This window comes from Platalea leucorodia, assembly GCF_965183815.1.
Source record: "Platalea leucorodia genome assembly, chromosome: 3".
NCBI lineage: Eukaryota > Metazoa > Chordata > Aves > Pelecaniformes > Threskiornithidae > Platalea > Platalea leucorodia.
The window spans coordinates 20,333,889-20,355,548 of NC_138825.1; the positions used below are offsets into that span (position 1 = coordinate 20,333,889).

Genomic DNA, 21,660 nt, shown 5'->3' on the forward strand with positions numbered 1-21,660 from the left:
CCACCTACCCCGGCAATAGCAATTTATTTTTATTGCCGTCATCAGTCGACCCCCACCCCCAGCCTCAATCCCGATTTCCACAAGTTCAGCGGAGAGCCAGCAGGAAATACCTTACTCTCACTGTAAAACCGCCTGTGTGCCACAGCTTCGGAGCGGGCTCCTACCACACAGGCACTGCGGCGACTTCTTCAACGAAAGCTTTAGTAGACAAGGATCAGCAGCACCCCAGATCCTTGCACAGGGCTCTTGTCATACCAAGGGTGTACCCCAGCACGGGAAGGGAACCCTTTCCTTGTCCCCATCTTCTCAGTTTAATGCCATCTTCTACCCATCACAAGCTCACATACTTTTAGTAGCTCCTAACAACATTTCTCGGAGGTTTTCTGCGTAAAAAGCTTTTAGAATTAAATTCTCTGCACATTTCTTCATTCGCCAAGAGTTGGCAGGAGAGTTTCCTCCTTTGAAAGGCCATTGCCCGAGCTGGTGGATCCCCTTCCCAGGCTCACCGGCAGAAAGCAGACTCTTCCCAGCCCCGCAGACCGGCTGCTCTGCCTTTTCACTCGCACGGGGCGGGAGTCACTGTCCTCTCTAGCTTTGCACCAGCGAGTTTATTGAGCAATTCCGAGCAACCATATGGGACTTTAATCATATTGTGTATTTCATCTTCATGGGTATGTAAGACTGTTGATGTATTGTATCAGGTGGTAAAAAGCTCAGTTTAAAAAAAAGTATTATCTAGATGCTTGTTACAGCAAAACCCAGCTGAGTGTCTTCTGTTGGTTATTGAACTGAGGAAGCAGATGCCCGAGCCGTTTCCTCGCCTGGAGCTCCAGCAGACGCAGGACTTAGCGGGGTTTTGGAGAACACTGAACTTCACCTATGGCTGGTGACCCTTGGGAGCCGCGCTGCCTTCCTCCCCTTTCACCTGACTTCTGAGGAAGGACGAAGTGGTTACGGGTTGACTTACAGGTGACATTTAACCCCCCACGGCCGCCTGAGCCCACCACCGCATCCCTTACGCCTTTCGAGAGGCGAATCGCTACCGCGCGCTGCGGGGTGGCTGCCATTTTGCACCCCGCAGGCGGCCCCGTTTCGGCGCCGAACAAGCTGGTTCCCCGTGTGTGTGCCGGGGCGGCACGGCGGGCTCCTCGGGGAGCGAAGGCGCTGCACAGGCGGGATGTAACCGCCATGAACCGCCGCGTTTTCTGTCACGTTTTCAGTCGTCGAAGCGTGAGGCGGACGGGGTCTGCGTTCGCACCTGGAGCTCGGTGCTCGGCAGAGAGAACCGTGGAAATGAACCACCACGCAGCGTACTGCTCCCCCTGCCCTTCGGCCCGCCGGCTTTAATGAGGCTGCCTTTTTTAATGAAAGGCGTAATTGCCGGGGAGACGAGGCGGCAGGGCGGAGGGGGCGGCTGAGGGGAACCGGGCCAGCGGCGGCGGAACGGCGGCGGCTGAGGGCCGAGGCGGGAAGGCGGCTCCCCTCCCCTCGGCTCGGGGGGAAGGCCCCGGAGGGACCCCCGGCCCGGCGGGTGGGTCGGCTCGGGGCAGCCCGGCCCGGCCCGGCCCGGGCGGCCGCAGCCCGCGGAGCGTTGCGCAGCGCCCTCCCCTCTCCCTCCCTCCCTCCCTCCCCTCCGCCTCGGTCCGCCCGTATCCCTGCATTCCCCGCTGCAGCACCCCCCCCCCCCCCCCCCCCCCCCCCCAATCCCATCAGTAGCGGCGGCCCCGGGCTCGGCTCCCCGCGCTGCGGCGGCGCTCGGCGGCGGCTCCCCCCGCCGCGGCCGCCATGTTGGGCTGCTGCGAGCTCGGCGGCGGCAGCGGCGGCTGCTGCTGCGTGTGACCGCGGGAGGGAAGGAGGGAGGGAGGGAGAGGGAAGGAGGGAGCGGCGGGGGAGAGGAGGGCGCGGAAGCGGAGGGGAGGGAGGGAGGGCGCCGCCGTTACCCCTCCCCGCCGCTCCGCGCAGGCACACACACACACACACACACACACACCCCGCACGCAGACCGGCGCCCCGCGGGAGGATGCCCTTTGCCCGGGGGGGCGAAGCCGGGAGAGCATCTCGCCGCCGGGAGTGAAGCCGCCGCCGGGGCCTCCCGGCCCGCAGCGTGCGGCCGGAGCGGGGACGCCGGCGCTTTCCCTCCGCCCCAGGACGCGCACCCGGAGGAGGAGGAGGAGGAGGAGGAGGAGGGCGCCGCCGCCGCCGCAGCAGCCATGGGAAGGATTTGACAGGGCTCGGAGCGCTTCCCAGCCGCCCCGCGGCGGTGCCGGTGTGTAGGGGCGGGCGTCCCGCCCGCCGCCCCTTGGCGCAGCGGAGGAGAAGGGGGCGAGGATGAAGACTTTAGTTTTTTTGAATCACTGAAAAGCCTTAAAAGGAGACTCGGTAAGGAGGAGGAGGAGGAAGGGAAAGGCTGCCCGGGGCAGGACGTGGCTGCGCCCTGAGGAGGGGCGGCCGGGGGGACCTGCGCCCCACCCCCACGGCGGGCGCGGTGGCCGCGGCCGGGGCCGGGGCCGGGGCTGGGGGAGGCGGCGGCGGGGGCGGCGGGGCTGCGCGGCCCCCTCCCTCCCTCCCTCCCTCCTCGCCGGTGCGCGCCCTGTTTTCTTCTTCCTTTCGTGTATATAAATATATAAACGCATCTGTGTTTTTTTTTTTTTTCCCCCCCTTCCCATCCGTTCCGGGAAGTGAAAGGCCGGTGCGAGCCGAAGGGGGCTGTTACACTTTAATGATGCGGCGGGGCTCCGCTCAGGATCGTGTTGCATGATCTGCATTTTGAATGGAGGAGAAGACCTTTTTAAATATATAAGTGCGTATGTCTGTGCACGCACGGAGAAATCGGTGTCAGTCAGTCTCGGTTGAATTTGAGTCCCATTATTAAAGCATCAGCAGTGGCCATATATATTCCCCCCCCCCCCCCCCCTTCTTATTAAGCATATTGAAAGATTTTATTTTTTTTTTTAGGGTAACTACTTTCTTCTCTTAAAAATTATGTATACACAGATATACACACTATATGTGTGTGTCTGAAAGTCGCAAGGGTTTAGTTTCAGGCTGGGAACACCGAGGTGGGCTGGAAATTAAGCACCACCACAGTTTGACACTTGTTAAAAATACTGTTGACTTCTTTTTAAACAACAAAACCCTCAAAAGATTTTTTTGTTTTATTTTTTTGTTGTTTTTTTGGCAAAGTAATAATAATCATTAAAAAAGAAACCCCAATGCAAACTGAAACAACCATGTCTGGAGAAGTGCGTTTGAAGCAGTTGGAGCAGTTTATTTTGGATGGGCCAACTCAGACTAATGGGCAATGCTTCAGTGTGGAAACCTTGCTGGATATACTCATCTGCCTTTATGATGAATGTAATAATTCCCCTCTGAGAAGAGAGAAGAACATTCTTGAGTATCTAGAGTGGGGTAAGTTTGAATGTGTTTATTTTGTGTACATCCGTCCATGTTCCTGTCTGCTTTGTACAATGTCTCTGTTATGTATGTGTAAGAGGGGATTGTTTATAACTCTGTGTTTTACTGGGGAGTGTTATCAGTTTTACTGTATTTAAACATGGTGGTGGTGCTAAAAAGAAATCTGCATTGGTTATTTGTCTTTGAGGTATGCATGTAAAACACACATTATTATTCTTTTTTTTTTTTTTTTTTCCCCCCTCTTTTGACATGGATCAGACTCTGGTACATGAGGCATATTTGTTTGCCTTCAGGCCCAGCTGTTGAGTTTTGTATCCTAAAGTTGCTGGGAATATAGAAGGCTGAGGGGTAAATTCTCTGATGCCTGGAAAAAAGATCAGTACACAATCCTCTGGTTTGCATCTGCAGTCAAATCTATAGTGCTTTAAAATAAAACGTGTTGATCAACAAGAAAATCCTCCAGCTTTCTTAAATGATATGGGTTTGAAATGTCTGTGAAAATGGAGAAAATGACATTCTCTTCTTTAACATAAAATCATTGCTGACCTTGTTTTTCTCATAGGAAAAATCAATCTAAGTTGAAAAGCAAAATGAAATTGTGTGTTCCCCCAGCACCCTTTCCATTTTCTTTCTTCGTTTTGGGGAGACAGGGTATTTGCAGATTTTTAAATGAAAACAGGTGAATGATAGCATTCCAGTTCTTCTTAAGTTGTCACAGAACTGGTTGTCTTTGTTTTTCTTTTTAATTCATTTTCTTCCTCCTCCTAAACACAGATGCAAAACAGAAGATGCAGTCTGACATAAGAACCTTGATGAGAACAGTTACTGTATCTGACCTTCAAACTTCAAAGTCATGCTGCACTTCTGCATTTACATGCAGAACCATTTACCACATTTGCTTTGTAACAAATACATCAGCAGGCCTCCTTTATTAAAAAAAAAAAAAGCACGTTTTCAAAACACATAACAGGCGTTTGATTAATTAGCTGGTTGAGCTCTTCATAATGAAGTCACTGAGGAAAGACATTGTTTTGATAACGGATCTAACAACTTGAGGCTGATACGTGTGTGCTTTATTTTCCTGCTCCTCACTGTGGTCATACTGACATCTAAAGGACATCTGACTCAGTAATTAAGTTTCTTGTACTGTTCATATTGCACTGGTCTTTGTTTTCTTATTATCTGGAGGAACAGGCTATAATTAATGCGTTCTAGCTAAGGAGGAAATAGTAATTAAAAGTACTTCTGAAGAGTCTTCCCTGTGAAACTGTCACAGTGGCATACAGAAGCTGTGAAAGACTGGGAAAATATGGTGGCTCCAAGTGTGTTTTGTATGTGAGAACTTAGTGTAGTCTGCAGCAGATCTAGCCAGCTGATATCCTGATAATAGTAATAATAAATAAGTTAACCGTATCAATATGATCAGAGTAATGGTGTGTTCGGGACCCATCGTGTTGGGTCCTGGTGCATTCAGCGGTAGTTGTTTGATGGATAAATGCATCGTTCCAAGGCTCTGACAGTACCTAAAGATTTCTATAATAAATTTTACAGGCTGCTAATGGAATAATACGCTGTTTTGGAAAAGCTGGAATAAGGTTTCTTGCTGGCCTGTTTTTCGTGCTACTTTTCCGCTCTCACGCTCCAACTGTGCCTTAGCAGGACTCTTGAGCTTCAGATGAGACCGGTTCCTCCCATTTTCAAGGCTGAGTTGCCCGAGTCCTCTGTCTGCTCCCAGCTCTGCTATCTGGACTTCCACCCTGAGAGTTTTTTTTCAAGAGGGTTTGTGAGGTGAAATGCAAGAGCAACGGTTTCTAATACCTGCCGTTGGAAGTGTCTATGTGAATGATGTCTTTATCCTGCAAACACTCACATGAGTTGTCTCTTCTGAAAGCCAGACCTCCTAGTGAAACTAGCGGTCTCTGGCATTTCTGTTGAGATCAGGGGGTTGGCAAAATCGGGTTCTTCCAGAGGTAGCGTACCCTCCAGCGTTCGGGGGCGGCGACGTTACCAAGAGTACCCTGTTCTTTGATATAATCGTGACCTTGCATATCTGTCTCCCCAAAAGGGGAAACAATGCAAGTGGTCGATTAGAAAGAGGTTATATGCGGTTTTAAAGTCGGAGACGTGCCGGGTAGTGGCAGAAGCGGAAGGCTGGCAGCCAGAAATCATAGGCTCTGCTGCTGCCTCTGTCAGTGACTCAGTGTTGAAGTGCTTTCAGCTGAGTTTTTTTCAGCTTCCCTATTTGAACAGTAGGGAAAATACCACCAGTTTTACACCAGGGACTTCTGAAAGCTGCTGTATGTGAAGCACTCTTAGTTTTGAATATGCCATATAAAATAGCATGTATTAATTAATTTTTCCCATCAGTGAAATAAGACTTGGTGAGTGGTGCATCTACTGGTGGGTGTCAGTGGCTTGCTGTCTTGGAAGGATGTTTTGTGCATTTATGCCAAGCATCCACACATTTGCTTTATTATGAGGAGTGCAATCTGAAATTATTGGATCTGGTCTTGGAATGGTATGAACTGGTATGTTTGCGCATTTACAAATTGCAAAGTACAAATTTTCTCCTGAGAACTGTTCATCATCTTAAGCTTAAACTGCTTTTTAAAATTATTCTTTCTAGAAGTAAATAAGATTTATTTATATAGTTATTTTTTTAAAAAGACTAATAAATAGCTATTTGGTGATCACAGACTGCTGTTGAACACAACAAATAACTTTTTTCTTTGTTTTCAGCAGTGCAGTTTCGAGGTGCTACTGTTTCATTTTGTGGGGGTGCTGGGGTGGGTTTTTCACGGGGGGTGTACATGGATGTGTATTGTTGTTTAAGCTGTTCTAGGTCTGAGGTGTTACATGCCATATTTCATGTAAGACTGAATATTTGTAGCACAATCTAAATTTTTTGGGGGGAAAGGGTTAGGAGGTATTCTAACATAGAAAAGCTAATGTGGTTTCAGTGATAGCCATGTGACTGATGCTATATTTAGGGGAACTAAGCAGCTTCACGTTCTAGGCCTTGGATCTTTTAGGACTATTTTATGAACTTGTTACCTAGCTCTGTAATTTATTAAAAAATTAAGCAGGGTAAAACAGATAAGCATCTGAACTGGTTGTTCATCTTTTGTTTTGGATTGATGTTACAAGTTTAACTCAGCAAATGAAGAAAATAGGGTCTCTGCAACGTGAAGTTGGTTGAAGTTTGTAGGTTTTGAGTCTTTTCGAGGTGCTGGAAATGATGTCACACTTACTTGAAGGGTCAGGTTAATTACTTTAGTGATTTAGAATCTACATTACTTCTAAAATTTTTTTTGGCTTAAAGTGAAAGCATAATTACTTTGCCTATTTTTATACATTATTAATTTTGTGACATGTGAATAAGATGATTTGGTTTTGTTGTTTACTTTATGTAGGTATTTTATATGCAAAGACAACCATGGAAACAACCAGTGTATTTGAGTTCTGAGGGTTAAATCAGGGCACGTTTTGAGATGACTGAAAGGAAACAAAACATTTGGATTTGGCTTGTTCTATGTATTTGATGCTAGTTTTCATTTTTACCTCTATTGATAGTTGTATTTGTGATTTAGAAAAGGCGTTGTCTAATTATAGCAACTGGAGCTTACCAGAGAAATCTATTCAGAATTCCAAGCATTTTGTTTTTTCTTTTCTACATGTGTACGAGTTGCCACAATGACTCAAGACTGTGAGGGAGGTAATGAAGGCTGATAAGCTGAACTTGAAAGAAAAATATAGTGATAGAAAGAAGCTTTTAGAGATGTTTTTGTTCTGGGAAAACTTCCTTTACAATGGCACCGATTTGAATTGGTTTTTAAAAAGAAACTAGAACAATGTTATTTAGGATGCATAGAAGGAAAACCAGAATAAACTTCAAAATGTGTGGAGATACAAGGGAGGGAAGATGGAGGGCACTACCAATAGCATGGTGAGGTCAGTGGCTTGATTGAATCTGTTCTCTTGTAGGAAAAATGTAAACTGTCCTTTAGTGGTTTTTATGTTGGTGGTTTTTTTCTACCAAAGGAGGCTTTGGAAGATGGATTAAATTGTTCTCGTTTCATCTCTAGCACAACTGAAGTGTTGTGGTGTTTATGCAGTGTTGATATGGTCGTAGACTAGACTCTCATCATTGGTCTCATACTTTTGTTGTTTAGTTGTGCAGCATCTCTTCTGGCCATTAAAAATGGCTCTATCATCATAAAATGATTTTTTCAAGACAGAGTTGTGGAGAGAGGCTGTCTGCGTTTTCTCTCTGGCAGTCTCTCTCACATTTTTTCTTAAGAAAAAATAGTATGCCCATTTTCAAGCTAGGTTTGTTTTTAAATATTAGTAACAAAAGAAAACAAAATCTTGCCTCTAGACTCCTGCACCTCTTCTGTGTTATTCAGCTGTTTGTAGGTCATGAAAGAAATCATAGGCATTTTCACCTGTGGGTTGCTTATATTTTGTTTTTAAACCAGACTGTTAAAAAAAAAAAAAAAAAATCCTTAGGTCCTATTCTTAGTACAGAGAGCAGCAAAAGACTTAGTACTCAACTTCTTTAAGTGTGCCTTATTTTTTTTGAAAGTAGACTTTGGCGCTTAGTACTATCTAACCCATTAGAAATACATTTAAAAAAAAATACATTTTAGGAATTATAATTGTTTTTTTCTTGTTACAGTCATACAACTGGGAGCACCTCTTGGTCTCATTGACATAAGTGAAAACAGTTATTAAATTCTTTTTGGGAAAGAACGAGCATCCTGCTTGACAAGGCCACTTAACGTGCTTAAGCGTATATCTGATTTTAAATGTGAGTTGTTTCATTGCCTGCAGCTGAGGTATATGGAGGCATGGGGATATATCTATGTTGAAGTCATTGTGGCATTCTTGATGCACAAATTTCTGTCTTTGTTTATGACAAGACTTTACTGCTTATTTATGTAAACTTGTTTCTGTTAGATAGTTGCAGCTAACAATTAAATGCCTTTTATTGATTAGGGTGAGAGAAGGAGGTTCTTCAATGCTGGCAAATAGAAACAACCTTCAAATCTCTGTGTTTCAGAATACTGTGTAAACAGCTTTTATAGAGATGCAGTTTTATACCAAATTACTTGAAAAGAAAAAGAAATTGCAGGAAACAACATATAATTGTTGCCTGTGCAGACCTTGCTGTTAGGTAGCTCTGTGTTTAACCTCTGTCCCTTTTGAATTGTGACCTCTCCCACATTTATTTCAGTTTTGATTCTTGTCTAACAGAGGAAACTAATTACTGTAAGTTAATCAACAGTTCTGATGTGATCGAATGAGCTGTGAGACCATCCAGTTAATTCTACGTGTTTTGCATTAGGGTTAAAGCCAGTTTCCAGTAGAGTGAGGCATTAACCCATTGTAACACCTTTATTTCTTAACACATTTACAGTACACTAAGTTTTTTAAACTTATTTTTACTTAAAATTAAGTTTTGTGAGGATGTTCCTTTTGGTTGGTTTTGTTCTTTTGGGCTGGGGAAGTTTTGAGGTATTCAGAGGCTGCCTGATGGGCTCTGGGGCTTGTGTATTTATGTTGACTGACTTCTGCAGGGATGTCCTTTTTATTGCAAAAGAGTATGGCTTGCTTAGATAGAAAGCTAACTAATACTTCGTTTTCAGGAATTTTAGGAATGTCTTTATTCTGTACAGAAATTCCTAGCATGCTTTGGTCTAATGGGGACAAATGGAGAAATACAATTATATGAGTTAGTCTGCTCAGTGGGCATTATAAACCTCATGACAACACAGTAGATTCCCTGTTACTAAGATATTTCATGTTAAAGGGTTAATCCAATAGTTTATTTCTGGGACCATCATAACTGTAAAATCTACTGCTGAAGGTGTGTTCTTAATCTCTGTGTAGCGTATGACGCTGTGCGTGTGTGTACCTGATTAACCTCCTTCCTTGTCTTTTGGCCCTTCTCTCCTGAACTTTACTGACATACTCTTTTATAACCTGTAGCATATTATTAGTTCACAGTTGACTGAAAGAAGGATATTGTGCTATAAGAACAATGAGTTTATTTGGCCCAATATAGTTTAAAGTTTAATATTTTGCTATATACAGACTTTTTTTTTTTTTTTAACAAAGCTTAAGAGAACCTACCTTTCTTTTTGAATCTGTATCTCTCATCCATAGATCAGTGCTTGAATTCTAAATAGCAGCAGGAAATAAAAGTAATTTCACTTCTGAGTCATACCTGGGGCTGGATATTCAAGTGCCAGCGTTGTTTTGAAATTTTATTGCGAATAAATTGCAAATACAGAATTTCCAGATACAAAGTGGATGCAGGCTACTGTACTGGAAATTATTATTCCCGTATTATTTTCTGAAAGTAGACACTGTAAATTATCCTGGATGTGTCTTTGCAAAACATTAACCCATTCATAGCATCGCTAATTACTTTTATACTGCAAAAAATATACCATCTCCATTTGCACAGAAAACTTCCAGAAGCAATTAGATCCTGTTGCCAAGCTCTAAAACCCAACTAAAAAAGGTACAGTGGATAGCTGAGACAGAATTAGAAGAAAAGGCCAGCTCCTAGTTAAGTTTTATCTTTTGGCAAAGCAGGCATTCCTTCCATAAGCATTTGTACTTGTTTAATTTGATTTTCTTTTTCTGGCTGAACAACTAGAATATTTTGTTCTACTCCGGTCTAACTTACTTCAACACATTATTTTTCTAAAATCCTCATTAAGCTGGGGAATGCCACTAATGTGGACTAAAATCTTTAAAAAATGCAAGTGATTTAGGTCAGTCATGTGCAATCTTTTGTTAACTACAAGATTTTTATTTCAAAATAGTTTAAACATGACATTAGGCTTAATAACAACTGCAAAAATCTTCCATTCAGACGGGTCAGTTTGCTTTATTTCTAGCAATAGAGCCTAATTAGGTTTACTAGCGGTCACCACGGATAAAATCCACATGAGGTGTATCCAGACTCCTGAGACTTTGTGTTTCATAATTCTTCCTTATCCGTATCCAGCCTTCCAGTTTGATTTAAATTAGTTTTGTTACACAATATTGTAGGTTTTATTCTTAGGGATCAGCTTCTTAGTGAACCTTCTTTCTGCATGTTTTTGAAAAGTTTTTGACGTGGAGCTTGTTGATGTTATGAACTGCAGTATTTTGTAGGCCATTTTGAGGGAAAAAACCCAACCTTTTAAATATATTTTGTTCAGCAATTTAGTAGAAATGGATGGTAATTCTTTTTGTAGAAAGACTAGGTGAGTTTAGAGTGGCATTCCAAAGGGGAGGGAAAAGCATTTGTGGATGTTAATAACAGTAATTACATTTCCTTCAAACGTTGTGGGATTAGGCCAGCAGCACTTCGTTGCTCTTCTGTTTGATTTCTTCTCAGTCTCAGAAGTCTGGGCTTGGAGGAGGACTCTGTTGTCTTAGCTCGGGAGCATGGAAGATCTTCGTCCTCAGAGTGGAGGGCACATGAGCAGTTTTTCTGTGTAAAGTGTTGGGGTGGTGGTGTGTTGGTTTTTTGGGTTGTTTTTTTTTTTTGTTTGTTTGGTTTTTTTTTTTAAGTATTCCCTCTCACTGTTGCCCTTGTTTCATCCTTTTCATCTTCAAATCCTACCTTATTTTAGGCTTGTGTGACTGTCCTGCTTGTGAGGTGTCCTCACCTGCGGTGAAGGGCCCGCAGGACTCCATTTCCGAGTTCTTCCTCCTTTCCTTTCTGTGCATTTTTCATGGGTAATGTTATTCCAGAGCTAAGCTTTAACGTGTGTACCCTCTCTAAGCTGAGGCCTCCTTCTCTTCCCTGGTTCCATTCTGTTGCTTTTCATCCAAGCAAGATCTCAGTTTGTCTTTCTAATACTACGTGGATATCCATGTGTCAGTCTGCTTTTTCCCATGGCCAAAATCTTGGTTTCTGGATTTGGATTGTTGTTTTTAACTTGTTTCTCCCCAGTCATCCCCAAGCTTTCATGATTTTGTTGGTCAGATTCATAATATAGAGACTTTGTGTGGAGAATGGTAACAAAGAGTCACCACCTGTGTGAGAAAAACACACAGGCTTTCCCTACAGGTGCATCCACACAGCATTTTCCGTAAACACCCTGTGTATTTCTTATTAGATCCGGTACGTGTCAATTGATTTACTAACATGAATCATTTCTACTTGCAAGCTCTTGTAGAGCTGGGGCCTTGGGCTGTTTGTTCTGGCTGCGAGTAAGAAGTTGTGATCTGTTTTACCCCTGTAGTCTAAATACGAAGAGACTTAAGTGAGAGTACAGCTTTATCATTTTAATACCTAAAACAACGAAGTGATAGGAAGGGTGGCAACGACTTTTGTTACGTGACTGCAAAGTGGTTTAAGAAAATGTCACTGGTGCTGTGGGGACACCATGGTCCCAAGGTATTTCCTACTCTTGCTCATTAAAGCTCTTTCACCTTTACCACGCTGCCTTTTGTCAATAAAGCACCGTGTTGTTTGAATGTTTTGCAGGACACATAGTAACAAGAGGAGGAGGAAATAGAAGTTGGTATTTATTTTAATTGTAACTCGCTGGTTTTATCTTGGGTGGGAGCTGACTTGATGGTGTCTTAAGGCTGGCTAAATCCACTCGTCTCTGTTTTGCTGGTGCTTACGTGGGCAGAGGAACGTACTCCAGTCGAAAACTAACCCTGCAAAAACGTGTTGAAATCTGTTGATCCGCTTACGTGAAGAGATTATACTGGTGTTTGTACAAAAGGAGGGGACTAGGACTGCGACAGCCCAACTTCAGTGGCTTCACCTACTGTAGCTCCTGTGCTCCAAGTTCAGAGGCTGCCTCTCAGATACCTTCTAATGTACAAGGAAGCTACAATTTTGAACCAAATTTTGACATTGGCAGCTTTTTCTGATAGGTGTTTTGTGTAGAAATTCAGTGAGCCTTTTTATTTCCATAACAGTTACCAAAACTTTTCTTCTTGCAATGAGAAAATTTCTAATCATGAATAGTGGTCTTCAAAATAGCTGTCTGATTTTGATGATGGCAATTCCTTGGAAAAAGAAAGTGTTCATGTATTTGTGTGTTTTGTGGTATTTGGCATAGTATCACTCAATGTCTTTAAACATTTTTCCTTGTATGTTTTGTAACTGAAAGACAAAGACTCTTATATTAACACACTTGGAATAGTTTTGTTCTATTTCCCCCAACTTTTAGAAAACACTTGATGTTGTTCTATTTTGTGATAATTTAAAAGGATCCTTTTATAATTTTGGTAGGGACTGACACAAAAGAGACTTGTTTTTGCTGTGATCTGATATGTTAGAGGGAAATTATAGAAGCCGCTTCCTACGCAAATAGAAATTTGCAGAGAAAATCATTATCATTTAGCTCTGCTGGTTCTGTCCTAGGATGCTTTATTTTGTTGTTTCACTCCACCCCCAATATTGACTATTTTTACCTCTGTAGCTAGCAACCACTTTTGGCTAACAAAAGATGTATTTCTAAACTTCTGTATCTTTGCAAAAGTCATAATTTAACTCTTGAAATAAATTTAGGCAAATTGTTTTTTCCGGATCTAAGTATTTGGTAGGCTGGCTTTTTTTTCTTTATACTCTTGCATGTTACCTATTTTTTTGAAAGTAAGGAATGACTTAATGTCTCCGCCGATGATAATCCAGACTCTCAAAAAGCAAACTCTAAATAGTTAAGGTTAGTAAGAGAAAACAGTATATGATGTGTATTACCACAGCTGGTGTGTATTATTTCGTTAACTTGATCCTCGAGTAACACTGACTTGAGAGAAGATGATCGGGGAACCAGTTGCTTCTAGTGACATAGTTTCTTAGCTACTTCTGTGAATATCTGTACAAATATGCCTGAGCTCTCGTGAACACCTCAAAAGTCTGTTCCTGGGTGATTTAGCAGAGATGTTACCTGATCTTATCTGTAGTAGCCTAGTGCTTTAACTGTCTGGGGCGGGGAAAGGGTGCAGTGGGGCCAAGGACTTGCTGATTTGCTGTCTAGTTACGCTCTTCTTGAATTTTTACATTCCTTTTCTCCAAAACTAAGATTATTTAATGGAATTAGTCAGTATTATTTACTGACAATATTATATTAATCTTGTGATCCTTGGCACTACCAATAGAAGGGAATCTCTTCCAAGAAATTCTTGACTTAAAAATTTGCTTTAATTTCGCCATTGAGTTTTCTTCATAAGGGAACAATCCAGTCTCAAGGTTTTTTGCTTTATCTTGGTCGTGTAGTTTGTGTTGTCAGTAAATGTATTTAACTATGTATATGATCATAGTAATAATTACAAAAACTTCTTAAACACCCCAAAATCTACACGATATGTTGCTGTGCATTGATTGTTTCTAAAGCCTCAATACATTCAGTTCTAAAACATGCTGAATTTGTGGCACTAAAAACTTTCAATGATATAAAACTGTCATATGATTATTCAAAACTTGTCTAATTTTGTTCCCTGTGATCTTGTGATTTTTGCTTTTTTTTTTTCCCCCACCCACCTTAATTAACAAGTAGAATGTTAATTGACAATTCTTAGTGATGACTGCTCGTGTTCAGCAAAATGAAATTTTACATTTTAAAACCTAGGAGCTAAGCAAATGTTATTCTGTCTCTAAAAGAACACAGTTTCTTGCCTTGTGTCTTTCACTTCAGAGAGGGGTTCCAACTTCTGGGGATATCCTTTTATTTTTTGTTTCCTTTTTCTTTTTTTCTTTTCCAGTTTAAGGAAACTATTTTCTCTAATAAGTCACTGTCAGATCTGGTTAGATCAAATTAATTCACTTGTTTGGGGCAAGTATGTTCTTTAGTAAAATAAGGTAGTTTTGATGTTATCCCACTGATTCTAAAGCAATAAAGAAAACTTTGTGACTGGTAAGTTTTGATGGCACTTTTGCTAATGTTAGGCTACTATTTGTTTTTGCTTTTACTTCAGATTTTCAATTTCTCTCAGGCACACCTTCTCCAGTTCTTTCTGTATTTCCCCTCCGCCCGCCCGCCCGCCCGGCATGTGAAAGCATACGCTCTTACAGCGACAGGGTGCAGAGGTCATTCTTAGCACTGCTCCAACGGCAGGGGTACAAAACCATTTCCTATGGGAAGCGGCAGAGGAAACTTGCAGGAGGTGGAAGATGGCAAATGAAGTAATTTTGGCAAAGCTACAAGGGTTTCTTGGTATGCCGGTGGTTGTTCTCGGTAACACCCCCATCACCATCCCCCTAAAAGCTTGTGGCAGAATTTTCATTAGCTTCAAGAGAAGCCAGGTCAAGCATGTCAAACTGCACGTTTGAGTTAAGCATAAACACCTCTCACAGGGGTTTGGGGTCTTTTGTGTGTGTGTTTATGAAAGCAATGTAGCTCTTCTGCATTGTGACATACCTGATGTCCTTTTTCACTTAGAGTATTCAGGTAAGACAGAAATATTTGAAGTCTGTGTGCTATTTGCAGGCATTTTGAGCCTCACAATTTCAATCTAGGACTCTATGAATAAACCCAGATACTCTTCTTTGTCTCTGCCTTAGTGTCCATCTTATACCATATTCTTCTGTGCCTGGCACTTGAGGACTTTAGTGCTATTTTTCCCTGCTGCTTTTTTCTTTTATAGAGAAAAACAGGCTCGCCAGTGAAAGGCATGTTACCCAGCCACAGGTGGTGTGTCAGGACTTCAGAAAGTTAAGACATCTCAATGGGGAAGGATTCACTAGTGGATCTTTAGGAAGGAGGACTGTCTATCAAGATGAGTATGCGTGAAATTATTAAATACAAATTCAGGTGGTTTATTTAGAAGACTGTGTGTATACATAGATATCAATTATATGTATAGGAAAACACCTTTTTTACAATAAACTTACACAGACTTTAAGTGGTAGGCATTGACTTGGATCCATGAGCCAAAACTGTGATGTCTGTCTGGTAGGAAGAAGAAAGCATTTGTAAGCCAAATTCTGCTCTCATTTAATGGAGAGAAACGTGAAGTTAATTCACTGATTCCTGTGCGATATTAAAGCAGTTCATATTTGCTGCTGAGATTTTAAAGAAAGTCAAGCTACTTACTTGAGGGCATTAACTGGTTAAGTATTTAAAACTAGAGTACTGTAGCTTTTTCTGGATGTCCAGAGGGAATATTTCCTTTATTTTGCTTTAATTTTTAAAGTATACTTCAAAAATATGTATTTCTTTCAAAGTTGGGAGGGTTCTAAATGTTTGGTTTGTTGTGTTTTTTTAATTTCAATAGTATGATTTCTGGCGAGAAAGGAATTTACAATGCTACTGGGCACTTGTATATATTGCTTTGAAAATCTGTTTCAGAGAAGTAGGTGGTTATTAGCATCTTAAATATCTCTGCAAAGAAATGGAGGCAGAGCTATCATTTGTTGAAGACCATTCAAAAATTCAGTGGAAAAGCAGTTTCTAGGATCCAGGTTTATGTGTATGTTTCTTCCAAATTTTTTTTCCAAAGTTTTTGAAATGTTTGCAGTGGAAATTCCTAAAGGTGTGGGTGGTTTGTAGCTTCTGTGTGTTTAAGTGCTTTATTTATTTGCTTAAATTTTCAGCATAGTGTTTGGGTACGCTTTTTCTTGGTGGTGTTACTTGAGAAAGCTTGGAATCTTATTTCTGTGATCTTGTTGCTGTGACGTCCTCTTTCCTCCCTCTCCTGTAACTTCAGCATTGTACAGTTCAGAGCAGTGGCAATTGTTTTGTTTCTCAGAAGGGAAGTGCTCTTTTCTGTCGTGGTCAGGTGGATGCTTGCCAGAATTGTGTTTTGAGCAACTGTTTATGTATGTTGAACTCGGACATCCATAAAAATTAAACTTCTTCTAACTCATACAGAAGTTTGTACCTCACCTTTTCAAAACCTCTCCTGCAGCTCCACGCAGTGCATGCATGCCACTGGTATTTCAGAAAAGTTTTTCCAGAGCGTTTAAATATCTCATATAAAGTGTAATGTGTACAATTAAATCTCATCCCGTATGTACTATTTAGGAGATGGGTCTGCACTGACTCCTCCTGTCTGCAGGGCTTGCTTAGCTTGAGTGGACTTTGGGGAAGACTGTTGGTGGTGGCGTTGGAGCAAGTAACCGTTAGGCTGCAACATTCAGTTCAGAGAGGAGAAAGGGAATTTGTATATAACATTGCTGCACTAGAAACTTTTCCCATAAGACTTTGTATGCTTTCGGGAAGTCAGATATGATGACAAGAGAGATAACCAGAAACTATTGATTGTAATCTCCACCTAACGCTGGAAGTTATCTCCTGGGAAGCTGCGTGTGCATAGGTATTGCTCGAAGAAGTTTTAACTGAAGGTTGAGGCAAGTCGTCTTATAACCTTGTATTTAGTCATCAGTTGAGGTAAGAGAGACAGTATAGGTAGGCAATTTCGCAGTATGGTTACTTCTGTGGATCAGGAAATTCCCCCACCCTACCCCTCCACCCCTCCTCTTTTTCTGCCTGGTCCTCCTGCGTTTCTGCTTCCTGCCTCTTCCCGCTGCACTCCGAAGCGCCCTGCGAGGAACTGATTTTAAAGCAACTGTGCCAAGTAAAACTCAACTTTCCATTAAGAATGGATGCTCTACGCTTTTAGTTTAATTTTGTTTTACTCTTTTGTGCTTAAGGACTTCTGAACACGTTCTGTAGGGTGCCCTGAGGTTGATCAGTCAGTCTGTTTTTACAGCAACTTAGTCATGACATGCCAGAAGAGAAATGCTAAATTTTTCTTTTCTAAATAGTACTGCAAAAGAAAAATTCAAGAACTATTAATGAGATATTACTTTGCAGATAGCAACTATCTCCCAGGCACAGTGTAATTTATGTAATACATAATGCTTTGTATCAGAAGTTATCATAATTTATTTATGGAGGAGTTTGTTTTATAAGGATATTTCTGAGTGATTTCACTGTCTCATTATAATTTGCATTTACTTTGTGTTTTGTTTGTGCAGAAACATTTTGTACAAATTGCTGTAATTTGTCTTTTTGCCCTGCCAGATTCAAATGGCAAAAGTTCTTGAAGCGTCCCGAGGTAGTTATTTATGCTATACCTGGAATAGAGGAATTGGAGAGCAGGCATTGAGTTTCTCAGAGTTCTTCAGTGAAAGTATGGCAAGGGTTGGAATTTGCGTTCCATGGCCTACGGCCATAGCCAGCCCTTGTCCATACTTTCTGGACATGGGGAAGGAATAGCTGTTCCTCTACTGTTGCACATTTAATATTTGTAAAATGACAGTGATTTAGGGTTCTTGTTCTTGATTCTATACAGTAGGACTTCAGAAACTTTCCTCCTATTCATTCTTTTGCAGTCAGGTGTGGAAGGTCATGAATTAATCTGTGCTCTGAGGTGATAGGCTTTACTAAAATGAATTTGTTTTCTTGCTAGTCTGTGGAGAGTGGAATTTGGGGTTTTAGTCCAGTCTTGGCTTCATTAGCAAATGGGTAGAGAAAAGAGTAACTTCTAATGAATGTTTTGATTGTTTAAAGTGATCTTTGTTGGAAAAAAAAGTATTAACAAAGTATTAGACTTCAGCCTGACCACGTGACATCTGAAGTAATGGATAGTCATTCACACCTATGTAAAATCAAAGGCAGTCAGAACAGTAGTGGGTTTTAAATTTTTTTTTTTTTTTTTTTTGTATGGAGCAGTAACATCTGAATGAAGTGCAAGCTAGTGCAAAACCAGATCCTACATCAGTATTTGTTTTGGAGAGCTTCAATAGCTCATTTGTGGTTTTCCTGCTTGTAAATAATGCAGTTATCCCATCTCCTGCTGCATGTTTTTATTCTTTGTATTTTCTGCTGATGAATGTATCTGTCTCTGAGCTATATTAAGGAAGGGTATAGAGCCAGTTACTCGCTGATTTCTTGAGCTAAATCCCAACTTGCGCAGAAGAACTTAATGTTCTCCTGGAGGTTCTTGGGTCCTTTCCCCCTTCTCTTCTCAATCCCATGTAACAGAGGAAGTAAGTCCCTTCCATTTTGCGAGCTCAGTATTGTAGTATGTGAGCTGTGGATTAACGGGAGAGTAATTCCTTCACTCATCCCTTTGAATGCTTTTTCTCCCCTCTTGCTTCTTGTGCCTTAAACTGGTAGCCGAGACTGTATTGCTGTGCTCAAGAATCTCCTAGGTTTTGTTAGCACAGTCAAAATAATCCTTGTTTTAAGGTACTTATCTGCACCAAGCCCGATTAATGTTTCCTGTGGGTCGATTTAATTCCTGAAGAATGTTACTGCAGACGGTAGCACTGGAAAAGCGGAATGTTTCTCTCTTGTGATTTCATTAACTGCATACTGTGCATCATTTTGGGGCTCATTAGCTGAGAAGAGTAGTTAGGATTCAAAACTTAAATACTTGAAGTAATCCATTAATATTTTTCTTTTTGATGTTGTTCAGTGTTAAGAGAAAGATAAACACAAAAGTCAATGTGATAATTTTTCTTTCCTTTTTCTTTCAAGCCTGGTAGCTCAGGAAGGAAACCTTACCATGAAAACAGAATTTGATCCATCACCATTGCAGTGGTATTGCAGAGCACTGCCCTTCTGGTTGTGTTCGGGGCACTGCCCTCTGCTTAGCTTCTGCACAAGTACAGAACACGTAGATGGTGGTTCAGAACTGTCTTTCTGTGTTTGCTAAGAGTTATGAGCCATTCTTAAACATTAGCATTTTTGTGTGATCTAAATGTGCCTCTGTTCCCCCAACATAAGTACCTTCTGAATGGTTTCAAATCAATGACAGGACATGCAGGACCAAGTCTTGCTTATCCAATTCTCAGAATTATTCCAAGTGTAGGAGTGAAGTGTTTCATGCTTTGAGTATGACTTGAACAGTATACAAGGCTTGTCCTTGAGCCATTTGGCCTGGGATACTGTTTCTCCTGAATTTGAGGATTTTGTATTTTATGTGAAAGCGTGACTACTGCCTGGCAAATGTCTTCATCTCAAGCAGTCTCTACTAAGACCAGCAGTGACTCCTACCCGTCTTTTGGAAATGCAAGGCCTAATTAATGAATATGTTACTGCTTTTTTTGCTTGATATCAACTGATATTTTGAAAGCACCTGTGGAAGTAGAACCCTTTCACAGTCACTGGATGTTGGGCATTTTTGCTCAGCCTCTTGGTTGCTGTTTCAGTGATAAAAATGTATAGCTCGGCTCCACAGTTCAACACCTGCATACCTGAGGGCAGTGAACTGATTGTAGGGTGAAATGTATCTACGATAGCAGCAAGGCTAGCTTAAGAAGTTGAAGAAGATGTATTGTGTAACTGTACCTTGTTGAGCGGTCAGGAGATTTTTATTTCTCTCTTTCCCAGAAATACAACATCGGATCCTAATGGTATAAGGATGGTGTAAGGAATGGCAACGTTGGTGGTACAAAGACATGTACGTGGTGTTCTTTGTGCATCTATGAAGTAATTTGGCTGCGTAAAAGCTTGAGCTAATTCTGGGTTTGCGTTAAAGGTCAGGGAATTCCTTCTAGTCTGAAAGAAAGGAAATGTGAGTGTCACTTTTGGCTTTAGCCAAAATAGTCCATGTTGTACTTTATTCTCAAACAGGAAGGTAAGATGCATTCCAAATTACAACGGGGAGTCTTTCTGGGAATTGCTTTGCAGGTTAATGGTGTTCCTTTCTATACTTTTCTGTATTTGAGGGCATCTGAGTGTAGAATATGAAACATCAGAAGCCAGGAAGGAGGAGCTGCAGGCAGCCAGTCTCTGCAGAGCCCCTGAACACACGTTGTTTTAAGCACGCTGCGGAGAAGAGAGGGAGGGATGTTTGATGCACCTTCCAGGGGCTCGGCCAGGTGTCCGGCCTGCGAGTGTCCACTTCAGAGGACTGGTAGAAATCAGGTTTAGGAGGAACCTGAAGGTGATATTTATGTAGCTGTATCCTGAATGTTACATAAGTGGATTTTGTGTGAAAGCTTTGACATTATTTAAGAGATTATTAAATGACTTACAAATACAGTAAAGATTTCTGAAAATTCGTTTTGTTGCTAGTATGTATCTATGATAGAAATACTGAAAGAAATAATTCAAATTATATAAACGCAAACTGACAGAATACACAATCTATCTGGCTGCGTCCTATCTTAGTCTGTAGCTGTATGATTGTGGTGTTTGCCCTGCTCCCCCAGCACCTGTCTTGCATGTCCCATAGGATAGTAGGGCTCTGGAAATTCAGATTTTGTTGGGGAATAAACTGTCAAAGTTAGCAGTTATGTAGTGAATGAAATTGTGGTTTGCAGGAGAGGAAAATTGTTTTTATGGGGGAATTGAATGATGCTATGGAGAATTCGACTCTTGCTGACTGCTACAGAGGGTTGGTTTTTTTTTTTTTTTTAATGTGATGCTGGATATTAACCACATATTTTGTATGTAGCCACTAATTGTGCGTTCATCACCACATGGATCAGTGAGTTGACTTCCTGTGGTTTGATGAGAAGAGATACCAAGAACTCTCAGCTGTCACTGAAATTGGTTGGAGCTCTGTTTTAAACTGTAAAGCTCTATATAATGCTATGTGCTCTAAAAAGTCTGTATATGGAATTCTGAAATTATTGGTTAATATTGGATAACTACTTTTTCCCTCAGTTTATTATGTCCCAGTTTGTTTTGTCATAAAGGCGATAATATTCCTGGCTCTTGGAAGGGTATTTTGAAAGGTAATGTATTTGGGATCCTGCCATAAAGAGCGCATTTAAAAAATTTTGTGAGAATTAACAAATCTTGCTGCAGAACAAATAAGATGTAATGTTTTCAGGAACCACCCTAATATATCTTATCTGAGCATTGACAAAGTTGTAGACTATCATCATTCTTATGTCCATGCCCTCTAGTTTGTCACCAACCAAAACTTTAATCTTCTTCAGCATTGATGTCTTAGTCCATTCTTGTTTTTTTTTTTTTCTTTGACCCATCTTTGTCCAGTCACAATTTTATTCCAATTAATTGTTCTTTGTTTGTGTGTTGTTGGTTTTTTTTGTTTTTTTTTTTTTTTTTTAAACAGGGTATTCACTTTATAAATTGCACATTATAACACATGCATGGAAATCACAATATATTTATTCTACCTACTTTATTGTTGCAGTTGTTGTTGATCAGAACAGCCAGTTTCTCTGAACATAGCTCATATAATTTTTGAAAACAATTTCTGTTTTGGAAGAGATGAGGAGGATTTTTTTGAATTAAAATGAGGTGTGATGGAGCTACTGATAGATGAGGAAAGGGAAAAACCTATATAAAAGAAGTG

The 21,660-nt window shown here is 41.3% G+C and overlaps 1 protein-coding gene across 1 annotated transcript in view; it reads left to right on the plus strand.

Moving 5' to 3' along the window:
• Window positions 1–3,212: 3,212 nt before the first annotated feature.
• CDC42BPA (CDC42 binding protein kinase alpha) overlaps window positions 3,213–21,660 on the plus strand; it is a gene marked incomplete at both ends in the record, with an annotated part of 187,707 nt that continues 169,259 nt past the window's right edge. Inside the window, one exon of the mRNA XM_082307118.1 lies at window positions 3,213–3,408. Within this exon, the coding sequence (XP_082163244.1) occupies window positions 3,213–3,408 (196 nt within the window). The remainder of the gene's footprint in view (window positions 3,409–21,660) is intronic.